The 15,302-nt window shown below is 39.5% G+C and overlaps 3 protein-coding genes across 3 annotated transcripts in view; 1 reads left to right on the forward strand and 2 right to left on the reverse strand.

Annotated features, from left to right (window-relative positions):
* Positions 1-635: 635 nt before the first annotated feature.
* Positions 636-4,699, reverse strand: LOC133522984 (uncharacterized). The gene is made up of 6 exons (XM_061858483.1): positions 4,288-4,699; positions 3,807-3,932; positions 3,223-3,384; positions 2,916-3,015; positions 2,403-2,651; positions 636-2,002 (listed from the first exon to the last, which is right to left on the reverse strand). Exons 1-6 carry the CDS (start codon positions 4,432-4,434, stop codon positions 1,563-1,565), a joined length of 1,224 nt encoding a protein of 407 aa, XP_061714467.1. The 5' UTR covers positions 4,435-4,699; the 3' UTR covers positions 636-1,562.
* Positions 4,700-6,266: 1,567 nt separating this feature from the next.
* Positions 6,267-11,025, reverse strand: LOC133522990 (probable methylthioribulose-1-phosphate dehydratase). Its single transcript, XM_061858488.1, has 6 exons — positions 10,710-11,025; positions 10,452-10,546; positions 9,691-9,804; positions 8,993-9,143; positions 7,840-8,042; positions 6,267-6,686 (listed from the first exon to the last, which is right to left on the reverse strand). The coding sequence occupies exons 1-6, from the start codon at positions 10,725-10,727 to the stop codon at positions 6,584-6,586; spliced, it is 684 nt and encodes a 227-aa protein (XP_061714472.1). The 5' UTR covers positions 10,728-11,025; the 3' UTR covers positions 6,267-6,583.
* Positions 11,026-11,123: 98 nt separating this feature from the next.
* LOC133522988 (uncharacterized) overlaps positions 11,124-15,302 on the forward strand; it is a 172,687-nt gene continuing 168,508 nt past the window's right edge. The window contains exons 1-4 of the mRNA XM_061858487.1: positions 11,124-12,253; positions 12,358-12,420; positions 14,350-14,547; positions 15,002-15,096. Of these exons, the coding sequence (XP_061714471.1) occupies positions 14,356-14,547; positions 15,002-15,096 (287 nt within the window). The 5' untranslated portion in view covers positions 11,124-12,253; positions 12,358-12,420; positions 14,350-14,355. The remainder of the gene's footprint in view (positions 12,254-12,357; positions 12,421-14,349; positions 14,548-15,001; positions 15,097-15,302) is intronic.

The following is a 15,302-nucleotide window of genomic DNA, read 5'->3' on the forward strand; positions in this document are numbered from 1 at the left end:
CAAACTTGGTAAGTAGATGTATTCTATGAACCGCATTAAGATTTTTACACAAAAATAGAAAAAAAGCGGCCAAGTGCGAGTCGGACTCGCGCATGAAGGGTTCCGTACAATTTAAGACGTATTAAAAAAAAATCTTCTTACTAGATCTTGTTCAACATTTTACCACTTTGGACACACATTTTACCACTTTGGAAGTGTCTCTCGCGCAAACTATTCAGTTTAGAAAAAATGATATTAGGAACCTAAATATCATTTTTAAAGATCTATCCATAGATACTGCGCGAGAGACACTTCCAAAGTGGTAAAATGTGTGTCCCCCCCACTGTAACTTCTAAAATAACAGAATGAAAAATCTAAAAAAAAATGTATGATATATATTGACATGCAAACTTCTACCGAAAATTGGTTTGAACGAGATCTAGTAAGTAGTTTTTTTAATACGTCATAAATGGTACGGAACCCTTCATGGGCGAGTCCGACTCGCACTTGGCCGCTTTTTATGTTATTTTAAATATTTATTTTTTAAGGTGTAGTTATGTCGTGTGGTTTAACCGGAGTTCGAGTCGCTATAATCAATATGTAAATCGGACTTAAGGGCATATTTGTGACTACGGAACGTAATAAAAATGCAAGAATGGTTTTTAGCTTATGTATTTTTAATTTATTAATACGATGTAACTAAACTTCTGACAAATATGTACAACAGGTTATAATTGGTAACGAACAATATTTTTTTATGGAATCTTAGTTTCAGTAGTTGCATTGAGCTAAAGTGGTCAAAATGATCTCTAGGCACAATTTTATTCTTAAGAATAAGAACGTGTGTAGACTGCTGCTGACAAATCATTTTATTACTTACAGAAGTAGGTGGCGCTGTATGGCGTCATATTACGTTTTCTGGTAATTCTAATTTGGTTGTCTAGCACTAACACTTAATCATCCAGTTATTTACCTACTTACAGCAAAGGTATGACGCCAAAGAGCGTCATCTACTTTAGCCATTCTTTGTCTATGTCTATGGTATAATTAACTGAGACATTAATGTATAAGGCCGCAATTAGACTATCATATAAATATTGACATATATATCTAAGGACGGGCCTTACGGACAATAAGAATGGGGCCAGTACAAGCGGTGTCACCCACACGAATTCGAGCCAATCGTGCAGTCTAACGCCGCAACGCGATTGGTTGATGAGTTCGCATCACGCGCGCGATTGGTCGCTACTAGTTCCGTTAGACTGCACGATTGGCTCGAATTCGTGAGTGACACCACTGAACTAGCACCATTCTTAGTGCCCGTAAGGCCCGTCCTTAGATATATATGTCAATGCATATAAAATATCATATATATGGGATCCTATTTACTTATCATCATATACGCCTAATTTGTTAAAATTGTTGTTACTCAATTAACCTATGATGATGAAATAATAAAAAATTTAACAAATTACGCGTATATGATGCTTTCCAATAGGATCCCATATATGTATATGATAATTCCTATTATAGTCTAAGTGTGGCGTTAGTTGTAGGTGGTAAAACTGAACTTTCATTTGTTTTCAAACTTCAGCCTCCCGCATCAACTCGTTTATCAAACTGTTCGACAGCACACACTTCGCATCATTCACTTCATCTCTACATTTCACCGTTCTTCTATTAATCCCGTAAACACTCGACTCGCATTTTTTCAGAATCAAATCTTTAATTTCTTGTAGTTCTGCTTTCGATAAGAGATTGGTGTTCGAATAGTCGTAGTTGACAGGTGGGCTCTCTCGTTTAGCCATCTCGTACAAACACATGAGGTCCAATGTTGGTCGTCTCTTTTTGTTTTCGAGTGCCTGCTTCCGTCTCAGCACTCGCTTGAGGTCCTCGAGTAAGGACCTGTTTTCAGGTATCTCATTGTCTATGATTTCTATTTCTTTCTTGTTCAGTTTCTGAAGGTCTCCGTCGTCTAAGTTGAAGTTGCGTTTTACACCAGATGGGATCGAAGGTATATTTTCTGTAAAAGATAATCACGGTAGGAATCAAACAGAAGTGATCAAGAGACAACACAATTCTAGAAAAGTCTCGAGGAAAAACCTGATCAGTAATTTAGTAAGCTTCGCTAAGTTATCTCGTCTCGTCAGAATGTCAGATGTATTTCACTGGTTCCTATCATTTCCCCAAATGTCCCTCTCTGCTAAACGCACTAGGTTGGCTGTAAGAATTGTAAGATGCCCATGTACGTCATGTAACCCACTATCGTCAACTGAGCAAAGTGAACACACTGCGGATTCTAGGAAACTGAAACTCACTAACCGTCAGAATTTACTTGTCTTACTTAAATTTGCCAAGATGAAGATTCGTAAAATATAACTATCAATTTTTTTGGACAAATCTTTATAAATAAATAGGTATACCTTTGTTGTTATCGCTTCCAAAATCTTTCATTTTTATGGAGAAAAATGCCCTCATTTTCTGCGTCGGCACCGCAGGGTCGGCCGCGTTCAAGTCGAAAATATCGTACTCCAGGCAAACCACTCTCTCTTCAAGTTTGCGGACCTCAACGTTATTCTTTTTGAACTTCGCGAACTTCTCCGCGATCCGCTTTACGTGAGGTGTTTCCGATATACGAATATTACTACGAACCGATGGGGTACGCTTTTTATCTGAAAACCGCAAATACCTATAGCGTTTTTTTTATAATTTATAGTTATAATCATCATGGACCTAACCGTATGGGACTTGATCTGCGGGATAATATAACGACCAATGAAATATCTATATAGGTATTACCTATTCGATTTAAGGCACGATTCATAAAACTGGATACTAATGGTTGAATTTAAACTCTCTCACCAAGTTTTAGATTGGTAAGTAACGAAGTAATTGGTCTGTCTCTAGACCATCAATAGTTCAATACACAAACACACCTTTCGGCACCTCCTCGATCTGCTCTGGGCTCGGCACTCTCGAAAGAAACAAGTCCGCGTCGCTGACGCTGTCGATGGTTTGCCACTGCACGTCGTCCATCTAATAACAAAGGGTTCAACATTATAGATGCTGCAGACGTATGATGGATAACGTTGTCTACGTGATAAAAAAAATGTTTCACACAACAGTGCAATTGAAAGTGACATAGGTACACTGTCATTATCATTTTGTCGCGTAGGTAGACAACTACGACCATCAGATGAGGCAAATAGTAGGTACCTACTTTTAGACGAAAATTAAACCAACCAGGTCCGCCATCACGTGTTCGTCTAGTTTGAGAACGCTGGCCGGCTCCACGAATGCCGAACAGGTCTGGACCATGGATCCTTCGCAGGCATTCTTCATCTCCGCTTTTATCGTGTCTGGCGTGGACTCGTTGCAGATTTCTTGAAGAAGGTTCTTGTAATACTGATGAATAGTATGTCTTATTTAGTAATGCTACAATGCTACCTACCTTTCATATGAATAGGGAAATGGGAAGGAACATTTTTCCTAGTAAATAAAACAAAATATGTTTGCAGATGGTTTGTCCCATTTAAGACCGATAGAAGGGAAAGTGATTTGCGCGCTTTGGGTAGCCTCAACAGTGCCTGCCAATCCTACCATGTCAAATATTTTACTTTACTGCTTGCTTGCTTAGCCTTAGAAAATATTTTTTATCAAACTAGGTGGAGAATTACTGTTTTTATTAAGGTTCTTTATATGGTTCATTAGGCAAAATGACAATAAATTGAACTATATCCATTCAAACCACTTTGTCAGTAGAAAAAGGCGCGAGATTAATATTTTCTATGGGATGATAACCCTTCACGTCTACATTTTTGACTCACATCATTCGGAGGCAAAGCCATGTCCGTCAGCTGCCCGAAGTCTTCATTGCTGGGTCTGTAGAAAGTGCAACGATGTGATTTGCTTCTTGCAAAGGGATTTTCGCGCCCAATAGCAGCAACTTCCACCTTTGTTAGAACAAACATAAAACCGTATAGCTCATGGCACCGCGATGTAATCTGGTTTCAGGTGCTTTTAATGCACCCATAAACAAGGGCATCGCCAGGCGGCGTTCTGGCACTTCTGGCTGGCAGGGAGCTGCTGCCCTGATTAAAATTTGTAACTAAAAGCGAGATGATGCACTTAGCGGGGACATGTAGTTAGGTACTAAAATATAAAACGGGTGGACAGTTAGTACTGTTAGCTGGGCCGGATTAGGTTTCTAACCATAATAGGGGAATTGTGAGCACGCGGGGCACCTATGTATAGGCCTAGGCCTACTCTGTCCAATGGTTAATCCGGCCCTGACGATTACGTACGTACATCTTCGTCGCATCTTTCCTTAGGAGGTGGAAACACCTCCTCAACCTCGGGCGAGAGAAGTGCTATCTTATTGATGTTTCGATTGATCTCATATTTCTCAAACTTCTTAGGGGGACTGCGACCCGGCCTCCGTTTAACCCTCTTCATCTTTGATATCACCGGAACATTTCAATTACATCGTATTGTGCTTTTTATAAAAATCTACTAGAATTTTGCGCTATTCTTTTAGTTGGGCCAGACACGACTGATTTTTATTCTATTTGACAGTTGACAATTCCATTTTTTTGCAACGCAACGTACGGCCTGTGTTTTGAACTAGCGTTTTATTTAACCGAACTTTATTGTGAACCTGCGAAACAGCGTTGTCTGCTGTCCTGTCCAACTGCTGTCGTCAGGCGTGCACCAAGCGTGCACTCAGTGCGCGAGCGATTCGCATCTTTGTGCTCTAGCGACACATTCACCAGACGTTGCGAAATTAACTTTTAGAAGAGTTGCTATAAACTCTGTAGAATCTGCCTAAGTTAACTCTGCTGCTAAAGCTGGTGCAATGTTAGCTCGTTCCAATTCTTCCCACTTTGGAACGAATATTCCATGTACTCGTGCTACCTAACCTTGATATATAATCTCCACTGATACTTCGATACATAGAAAAGATGGTCCTACAATGCTGGTAATATTGTAATACATAAGCAGTCTTTAATACTTGACACCTATATACTTATTTTACTCTTTGCTTGACACCTTAATGACACCAAAGAGATCGATTATTTCTTAGAAATAAAAGGTAATTTCGCAAAAAATATATTTATTTCAACATTATTAGTGGAGTGTTGCGATATGAGTAGTTAGGCCAAGATAAATCTGCAACGATTTTGAAAGTACACGCAGTGCAAGTGTTATTTATACGTCATAATTTCGTAGAAGCACAGATCATATAGGGACCGTGCGCGTTGGAGGGTCTGCCATCTTGTGTCCTGAATCGGAGCCATAAACGTGTACATTTACACGTCACGTGTTTTCTTGTGCATAGTAGGTTCTGCCATCTTGTAGGCTACATCGGAACAATAAACATCACATTTACGCCTCGCGCCAAAAATCTGACGGCTCCAGTGCTGCCTCCTATAGTTTATGCACGCTCCCTATAATACTAGTGTAGAAGTTTGACGTTTAAAATAATACTTGCGCTGCGTGTGCTATCAAAATCGTTGCAGGCTTACCTTGGTCTCACTCTATAAACTTTATTCATTATAAGTAATACTAATGACTAAACAAAACTAATTAACACGTATGGATCCTAAAGAGTTGCCACTCTTGTTGGCAGTATATAACGAAGAATGACGTAGGTAAACTTGGACTATAACACAATGGTCAATAAAAAACTCTACTGTATAAAATTTCATAGACAATTGTTAGACCTTATTTCGTTGAAACAAGGTTCACTTTGGTTAGTTTGCACTTTACAGTCAATGATGTCTTGATGCTTGAAAATTATTGCCATTTGAACAGTAGGTATCGCCATGAGGTAGTGTCAATTATAAAAGTCATATTTTCAAAATTAAATTTTCGTGATACATTAATGATGATATCGACACTTTGGGCTTGTGCACAAATCACGCGAGATTCGATAGGGGGGGGGGGGGGGGGGGGGTCACGAAAAAATCACGATAGATCACGTTGGGGGAGGGGGGGGGGGGATATGGAGACCTGACCAAATATCACCAAGGGGGAGGCGGGGTCAAAAAAGTAGTAGAAAAAAGCAGTAGCGTGATTTGTGCATAAGCCCTTTGTCAGTGCAAATGCCATGCAGAGATATCTTGGTTCGACTCTAGTGCAGATCAGATATTTTTGCTGTTTGTATCACGCTATTGCTTGCGAGCATGATAGTGGCGCCGCCAGCCTAAAAAAGGCAATCATTAATTTTGAACAGTTTTCGGACCCGTGAACCCGCACAATCTTACTAAGAAATACACGCAGGTGATCATTCGTCTGACCTGACCTTTAGACCTTTGGATTGATATGAATGATACACTATTTTTCAAACACGATGAGTCATGTCCATACAATTTATAACTTTAAAACGCCAAATCTCGCAAAATTGTAATAAGATGAAGATGATGTGATAAGCTGTCTGTTTTATGTTAACCTGTTTATGTGAAATAAAGTGACATACATACATACATACATGAAGTCTGTTAGCGTACTCTTCCTGTTTGAAAAATACTATAGCCGGATGCTGTTACACAGTTCTTTCACCAACGAACATTTCGCACATACTAGTAACCAATCAATAGTTTCCTTAGTTAGCAGGTTTGTTCTGGGCTTCAGGGTTGAACGCAGGATCCAGGCCGAGTTTCTTCATCTCCACCGCCATCTCGAACAAGTAGTCGTAGCACTCTGTCCTGGAATCCGGAAAAGACTACTTAGCAACGGTCTTGTCCCAAGGCACCCCAGAGGTGCAGAGGGCCTTCACAAGCTCGCGCCACGCCTTCCTGTCTATACTAGCGACGGTCTGCTGCAAATTATTTTTTACGTTATGTCTAATTTAAATGAAGTTCTGGCTCATACCTCGTCCAGCAAATATTGCTGGCAGTTCAGCGCGAAAATGCGGCAAGTTCATTTGAATCTTTTGCACCGGGTACGTGTCGTCTCGGGGATGAACGTGAAGGCGTAGGTAGTGTTAGGTTGTTGGACAAAGCTCGTTGCGGATTTTATCTTGTACATTTTCGATGAAACCTGTGGCGGATTATCACTAATGTAAATTGGGGGAAGTTTTGTGGATGCGCCGTTTACGTTTTGTTGCGGATTACACTTTGGCTTGTATTTTAGTTATGTTTATGTTTTCGTTTATTAAAAATAGTTGAGGTTACGTTAAGTTGAAGTGCTTCGACTGGTACTCGTATTTAAGAATGACACTAGTAGCAGAACGGAAAGCCGTGCGGCATTTAAACCTTGACCTTTTTTTGACGACCGGTTTGGCCTAGTGGGTATAGTGACCCTGCCTACGAAGCTGATGGTCCCGGGTTCAAATCCTGGTAAGGGCATTTATTCGTGTGATGAGCATGCATATTTGTTCCCGAGTCATGGGTGTTTTCTATGTATTTAAGTATTTATACATATTTATATATTATATATATCGTTGTCTAAGTACCCTCAACACAAGCCTTATTGGGCTTACTGTGGGACTTAGTCAATTTGTGTAATAATGTCCTATAATATTTATTTATTTATATACCTATGCGTGCGGTGGAGTGTCACGTGTCCTATAAGAATCCATACACTAACCCACTTACATCGTGCACGTCTAGGAATCGGCGGCCGATCATTTGATCAGGCAGATCTTAATGTTCCTGAGTAATGTTTTGACGGTAGTCACATTAAACCAACAGATAGGTAGGACAAGTTAAAACACGCAGGGAACGAGATAACGATTTTCACGTTTCACGATCTGCGTTTCACGATCGGCCGCCGACATATGCCAATGCATCCAGTGTAAAGAATGTGATGTTGAATAAATGTATTTTCTCTCTAAATCCACCTTGAAATGATACTTACATAGTCTTTGCTTGCTGCCAAGTATCCCCCCACACATAGACGCCATGTCTCCGAACCAGCACAGCACTGGTACCAGGGTACTGCCTCAGAGCCTCGCCGAGACTGCCGGCCAGGTCTCGCTCGAAAGGTGTGTTCTCAATGATGGGGACGATTAGCTTTTCATCGTAGCGCAAAAACCGACCTAGTTTGGCGTCTTTTATTCCCTGAAATAAAGAAATTGTTCCTTAAATATGTGTTTCCAAACTTGAAATTTAAATATGTAGTTAGTTGTTTCTTGCCCCCTTCAGCAATGGTGTGCTTCGTTTCATCGAATTGATTGGATGAAGCATTTTACAACAGATAATCTAATGAACATACATTTTTTTACGCGGTAAACGCAGCGGTAATAAGCGCAATGTCATTTTTCCTACATCCGTATTCCGTTGATCGCATGCGTTCAACGCTACGTTTATCGCATGAAACAACCATGCGCTTAACTGCGCTCGATGGTATATCATTAGCGGATATGTATATCGCAGTAGTTGTTTATAGTCAACAACAGCAAACACGGCAGAAGATAATGCTGACTATAAATCATACTTCTACTTTCTTGGCCAGTCAATCGTGTGAGATGTTTGTACGTATTAGCAAAAACAAGTTATAGGTAGTTAACCTTATTACGTTGGCATAAGGTACACGAGAGGTCATGCTACTGTGTTTTAATGATGGCACGTACTTTCAGCGCAACAGGTGTGTATGTCCCGTCACTATTTAAGAGATTTTGATGGTTGGCTTGTAATTATAATAGTAATTTCGCACATGTATCTCCTCGGGAGTTGTAGGCGTACATAGGCTATGGAGACTGCTTACCATTGATTGTTTGTCACCGACATAGTCATGTGATTCTGGAATGGCAGAAGGTGGCCATGCAGGCCATGTGATTCTGTGATGAAACAATTCAGCCTTATTGAGCTTTGGTGCTTTAGGATCGTAGTTGGGCTGATTATAGAGAAGTACCATAGACGAAAAAATAACTTTTTCTCCACAGTAAAATGTGAACTGATTCAATTAACTGATCTGATCATCTCCTGGTGGGTGATCGTGAACTCCTTATCATACAGCAGCGTGCAGCGACGGCGTGCAACGAGTGCCTGTGTTTGTATGACTGTCATACCTTAATCATCTCCTGGTGGGTGATGGTGAACTCCTTGTCATAGAGTAGCGTGCAGCGAACGGCATGTGGCGAGTGCGTGTGAATGACGGCGCCTGCGCCGCGCTCCTTATACGCCAGCATGAATAGAGGCGTGCACTGACTCTTCTTCAACCTGTAAAGATTATGTCTTTTATATAACTTTTAAGCCACGGCTAGACTAGGGACAATTGTCCCACGATGCGTGTCGTAGGCCAAATTTCACCCGACGTCGCTGGGTGAAATTTGGCCTACGCTGTAAAAAAATACTGTTTAGAAGTTAATTTGAAAGAAGCTATAAGTTTACTTTTAGTGTAGGTATGCGAGTACATTTATTGCGTTGAAGACGTTTTTGACTGTGGGTTTTCTCTTATTTTGGATATTGGATATACATGGTACAGTTGCCATCAGATATATCAGAGAGGCCAAGAGTGTGTACTTCAGATATTTGTGAACACCTAGGCTGCTCCAATATATCTGTTGGATGGTGACTGTAGCATTTATTGCAATAACTTTTATTATATGAAAACTTAAGTATTATGAACTTTATTGCACTCCCATAACTATCTTCTTCTAGCAAGACACTGCACAGAAGCGGGATCAGTGGCCAGCAGTCGAGTTGGAGGCCAAGACACACTTTGGGTCGCTGTGCCAGAGGAGTAAGTAAGTATAGGTTCACTTACTGTTTCTCTGGAGGGGGGAGTTCCAGATCTTCATCATTGATTGTCTGCACAAACAGGTCATCTGACTTCATCCGTTCCTTTTGTACCCCTGATGGTGCTATGTAGATCTTTTCCCTGAAACCGATTAAACATAAAGTTAAATTGTGGGCATGAAAATAATTTTAACTTTTTGACTTATCCTCTTAAGGCTACCGGTCCTATATATAGGACTACTTCTGTTCAATTTTAAAAGAAAACAAAATCAACTTTTTTTCTTAGACTGTAGATTCAAATTTCCCTGTCAAATGTTTGGTTTTTCCTTGTATGGCTGGGTCTTAGGAGGTTAACAACTTCTGTGTAAGTAATGAAGACAAGACTTTATCTTTGAGCTTACAAGTATTATGTAGTATTATGTTATTAAATTAAATATGTATATTAATTTATATGCAATCGGTTTTCATGGGCTAATGGCCAACAACAGACAAAGTGAACCATAGATCATACAAAATCAAGACAAATGGGGGGACTCATTTGAAAACACTTATAACTACATAATCATATACGGAAACAGCTACTAAATATAAAAATGAAATCACTATTTTAATCTGTTGTTAAATTTGTAATTGCTTTTCATTTGATACTTGTCCACTCTCAACAGCCTTAAGTTGTTTGGACTTGGAATGTTTGGTTTAAAGTAGTTATTATTCTTTAAACAAGAATTTCACTGTTTTAACATGAAAATCTTATTTAATAATTTCATATCTAGTAATAAGTTAACTTACCCATCTTTAATGGAGATGCCACCGCCAGTTCCCGTCACCCATCCTAAATGATAGAACTGATTGCACAGCTCTGGGATAAGGTTACGAGGATGCTCCTGGAACATATTATATTAAAACGTTAAGTTTATTAGAACCGCAGGCTCCAAAACCTATATGCCATTTAGCTGAGATGTTCTTAGATTATCAGAGAAAATCTGTGTCTTATCAGTTAGGTATCTCCAAAGTAACAATTTGCATTCTAATAAGGAATAAACTTACTGGTCCGTACGCTGACATTGTTACCGAGGTACTGAACTAAACGTTATCTTATCTCTTATTTTATTTAACAATGTAGACTAAACATTACGAACGGTCAGATACAGCAAATAAAACAAATAGATACAGTGAAATATACAATGCGATGAGGTTATATTATTAATATTATTATCAATCAAAACGTCAACGTCAGTGTCAAAATTATCAAAATTCAAACGTCAGAAAAGGCACGTTCGAAATCCACGTAATTTGCAACAGTGTGTTCTAAATGTTATTATTCCTATATACTTACTTTACTCTTTGTTTGCACCCCACGCCACTTCGACCAAAGAATATAATACTCACTAGGATAATAATAATATAATATAATACTTCGACTCAACACGACTGTAAATATAATTACTTGGTGAAGTTGTTCTTTGTACTGGCCACTAAGATCTGCTTGGAACCTGACTATGGAAGGTAGAGGCAAGGAATAGAAACTCCATAGGCAGAACTGTTGCAAAGGTGTCCAGCTGTCAGCTATAAATAATAGTTCCAAATCTCTCTAGAGTAGCGCTAGAGTAGCTAAGAACCTAGGCGTTATTGACGGAGTGAAGTGCGCTGTCTATGATTAGAATTTTTCATCACACTTGCTCGAAAAAGATCTTATTTCATGCAGGTGTGCTGAAGGACAAAGGCCTATTTTGTTCCCGCGGGAGTTATGGATTGTGAAAAAAAGTTATAACCCCCTGGGGAGTTATGGCTTTTTTTTTAATTATGTCACTTATTCATACAAACCAAGTGGTATAAATGAGTTTTACGTTTAAAATACTGACGTTTATAATTGAATATTTTTGTTTTTGTTTAAAATCATTGAATTTGATTAATTTAACAGCCGATTAAAATATTTTTACACAATTTTCAATCTTGGCCGAATGCCGAGTAGGTCTGTGCTTTCGATGCCTCACCTGCTAAGAAATTACAAAATGGCGGACAAATATTTGATATGCCACCATATTTAAGAATTATTTCGCTTAAAATTTTGTTTTTTTCATTGTGTGTAACTCCGGCGGTAAGAATATTGCAAACTCGGGTCTTTAATTCCCTCGTATCCAAAATTTCACTTACCCCCCTTGTTGCATAATGTACTATTTCTCAAGTAGGTATTCTAAGTGTTGTATCGCCACCTATTTATGGTTTTTTGTCGGACACTTTTTGGTATATGGAGATTCTATTCCTTAACTCTACCTTCCATAAACCTGACGATGGGGAGACAAATGGTGTCACTCTTGTGTCACCTTTTATTAAGCAATTTTGGCAACCAAAGTAAAAATTATTTCAAGTGTTTAAAGAGCATGACAACAAATTAAAAACTTTAAGTATTTTTTGCACTCTAGACTTCGCTATATTTTTTAAGTTGCACATAAGTTTTAAATGCAAAGACGTGTTCAAACCTAAAATACCTACACAATTAAAAGTTTTGTATGTAATCATAAAATTTCGCATTATATTTCATCGTCTCTTCTCTTTATCAGTATTTCAAGCCTTGAAAAAATAATTTGAAAGTAAGAAAACTTTAGATAACATAACTTCTGTATCTTATTAAATATGGTGTACCTACCTACTTGACCGCTCGTCAATAAGACCCTTGTCCGCTTGATTGTTGTAGGTACGGAGCAACGGAGCTGTTAAGCTGATTTGTTTCTTAGGCTATAATAAGTATAATATATAGGTAACCTATATTTTCATAATTATATATAATATTTTCATTTCTAAATTACAGCGTAAATTCGAACCAATACAATTAGGGTTCGGGACAAGAGGGGGGTGCGAAGCAGCAGTTCATGCGCTTCGTACCTTCCTTAGCAATAACGATTGCCAAGTTCTTATAAAAATCGATGTAAAAAACGCTTTAAATTCCGTAAACAGAGATACCCTGCTGGCTGAAATTCGAAATAATACTCCGGAGCTTTACAATTACCTACTACATTGCTACGCAGACCCCTCCAAATTTGGTTGCCAGCAGGGTGATTCCCTCGGGCCGGCTATTTTCAGCCTAGCAATAAACCCTATCATACAAAATTTACGATCAAAATTTAACGTTTGGAATTTGGACGACGGCACCCTAGGAGGAAACATAGACACTGTACTTTAAAACAAAATTTAGACCCTGAAAACAAAATTTGAATCCATTGGCCTAGATCTAAATTATAACAAATGTGAACTTTATATTCACGATACATCCATTAACCATTTAGATATTACCAATAAATTTAATCTCTTAGCACCAAATATAAAACATGTTACAAAAGAGATTCTTAGCCTCCTAGGGACACCAATTTTTGATGATTCTTTTCCTGACTTTATTAACAATATCATAGCTAAATTCGAAAATTGCGCCGATCGTCTACTAGAAATTAGCCCCCATTCGGCCTTTTTTTATCCTTAAGTTCTGTCTTTTCGTGCCAAAATTAACATACAAGCTTCGGTGCAGCCCCTTCTGGAAACATCCAAATTTACTGACGCCTATCGACTCCTTAGTTCAAACCCACTTGGAAATTATATTAAATTTAAAGCTCACCGAACAATCTTGGCTCCAAGCATCCCTGCCCGTCCGATACGGCGGGCTCGGAGTGCGCAAAATTTCGAGTGTTTCGCTGCCCGCATTTCTATCGTCTGTCCACACCTCTACTGGTCTCGTAGGAAGAATCATAAGGGCTCCGCCCACAAACTACGAGATCTCAGGCTTGGCTGACGCTAGAAATGCCTGGCTGTCTGCCTGCCCGGGGCAAAACATTCCACACAACCCATGTTCATAAAGGGGGTGGGACGATGTTGTAAACAAATTAACATATACCTCCTTCCTAAATAGCAGTGCAGGAGCTGAACGAGCCCGGTTGTTGGCTGTCGGCTGCAGAGAGGCAGGCCACTGGCTGAATGCCTACCCATCGCCCAATATTGGTACCCACCTAGACTCCGAAACACTCCGATTGGCAATGGGGCTACGCTTAGGGGCCCCAATCTGCGCACCGCACAAATGCTCCTGTGGCTTTGAGGTGGACCCACTGGGACGCCACGGACTTGCTTGCCAACGTAGCGCGGGTCACTTGCCACCGTCAACGTTCCGGCTATACTGGAGCCTGCCGGTATTGCCAGAGACGATGGCAAGAAACCAGACGGGATGTCTTTGATTCCGTGGAGGATGGGACGTGTGCTCGTGTGGGACGCAACTTGTGTTGACACGCTGGCACCTTCCCACCTCCACGGTACTACACACAAAGCCGGCGGGGTGGCGGAAGCGGCAGAGACCCTCAAAAAGCGCAAATACGGGAGTCTCGACACCAACTACAACTTTGTTGCATTTGGAGTCGAGACTCTTGGTCCGTGGGGCCCCGCAGCACAGGGCCTATACCGGCAATTGGCGAAACGGCTGGTGGATGGGACCGGGGATAAGAGCAGCATAAGCATAGCGATCCAGCGAGGAAATGCTGCCAGCATCCTCGGTATCTTGCCACGGGGGCCCATTTTAGATTTAGATTTTTAGTTTTATATAGTAGTTTAGTTAATTGTATTACTTATATAATTTTTTTTATTAACTTGTCTATAAAATTGTATATGTTATTCCAATAAAAAATCTCATATATAATATTGAACGTATCAGGTAATCATGCGGCAAGTCCCAGAGTGTTTCGAGCGTCGCTACCAAGCCATGGATGCGCTGGTTAAAGACCTGAGTTCGGTGACAAACCAGTCCAACGAGACAAACGAGGGCGACCCTGACGCCAAAGACGACTACGGTTTCAAACTCATGTGCAAGTTTTGGAATATTCTGAAAGAAGATCCCGTCTGTGATTTGCAGGTAAACTTTATAAGAGGTCCAATTGCTATTTCTTTTTAAGTTGTAGTAGGTTCAGAAAACGACAAATGATGAATGAGACTAAAGAAGACTATGACGTCTATGACGAAAAAATAGTAAGATATATTATGAGAAAGATTACTTAAAGAATATGGTGACAAAGAGCGAACAAGACGATTAAAGAACGAGTGACGATTACAGAATGATACGAAATAATAAAATCAACGAGAATCGAATGAGACAAGTGATGCTGATACCATTTATTTTATATTAATACTTATTTTGGTTGAATTTAAAACAGTTGATAATTTTATACGAGAATATTTAAAATTACCTGTAAACGTTAACCATTTCAGAAAAAATACAGAGAAAAAGTCCAACAGTTAACCACCTTTTTATGCATATCTTTCTTTTTTACACCCTCAAATTTCTGATAACCAATCAACTTTCTTTTTAGAATATAATTCAGCAAAGGACGTATCTATCAACAAGAAATAGTGGCATATTTGGGTCACAGAAGATCTCGTGCTACCAAATGGGTAATGACCCAAGGTAAGGTTTGTGATTTTGCGTTACATTCCAATTATGTCAATGTAAGATCGCAAGCATATGTATACGTTTCCATGCGTTGGCCACATAGGTACATTGTCATCTTATAGAGGCAGCATCAAATATATAGTAATGTTAATCTATTTGATGCTTACTGAACAACCGATCGCATTTTGTTGAAGGCCAAAATTGTAGAAAACCGAAGAAGT

Source organism: Cydia pomonella, chromosome 11 (genome assembly GCF_033807575.1).
Source record: "Cydia pomonella isolate Wapato2018A chromosome 11, ilCydPomo1, whole genome shotgun sequence".
NCBI lineage: Eukaryota > Metazoa > Arthropoda > Insecta > Lepidoptera > Tortricidae > Cydia > Cydia pomonella.

Bases quoted from the DNA above. Each gene is read 5' to 3' on its own strand.
- LOC133522984 (XM_061858483.1), bottom strand. From the start codon at position 4,434: ATGAAGAGGGTTAAACGGAGGCCGGGTCGCAGTCCCCCTAAGAAGTTT. The intron at 3,385-3,806 runs GTGAGTCAAAAA...ACTATTCATCAG, and splicing joins TGGCTTTGCCTCCGAATGAT to TATTACAAGAACCTTCTTCA. The intron at 2,003-2,402 runs GTATACCTATTT...TATCTTTTACAG, and splicing joins TGGAAGCGATAACAACAAAG to AAAATATACCTTCGATCCCA.
- LOC133522990 (XM_061858488.1), bottom strand. The intron at 9,144-9,690 runs GTAAGTGAACCT...TAATCTTTACAG, and splicing joins CTCCCCCCTCCAGAGAAACA to GTTGAAGAAGAGTCAGTGCA. The intron at 6,687-7,839 runs GTAAGTATCATT...TCCGGATTCCAG, and splicing joins TGGCAGCAAGCAAAGACTAT to GACAGAGTGCTACGACTACT.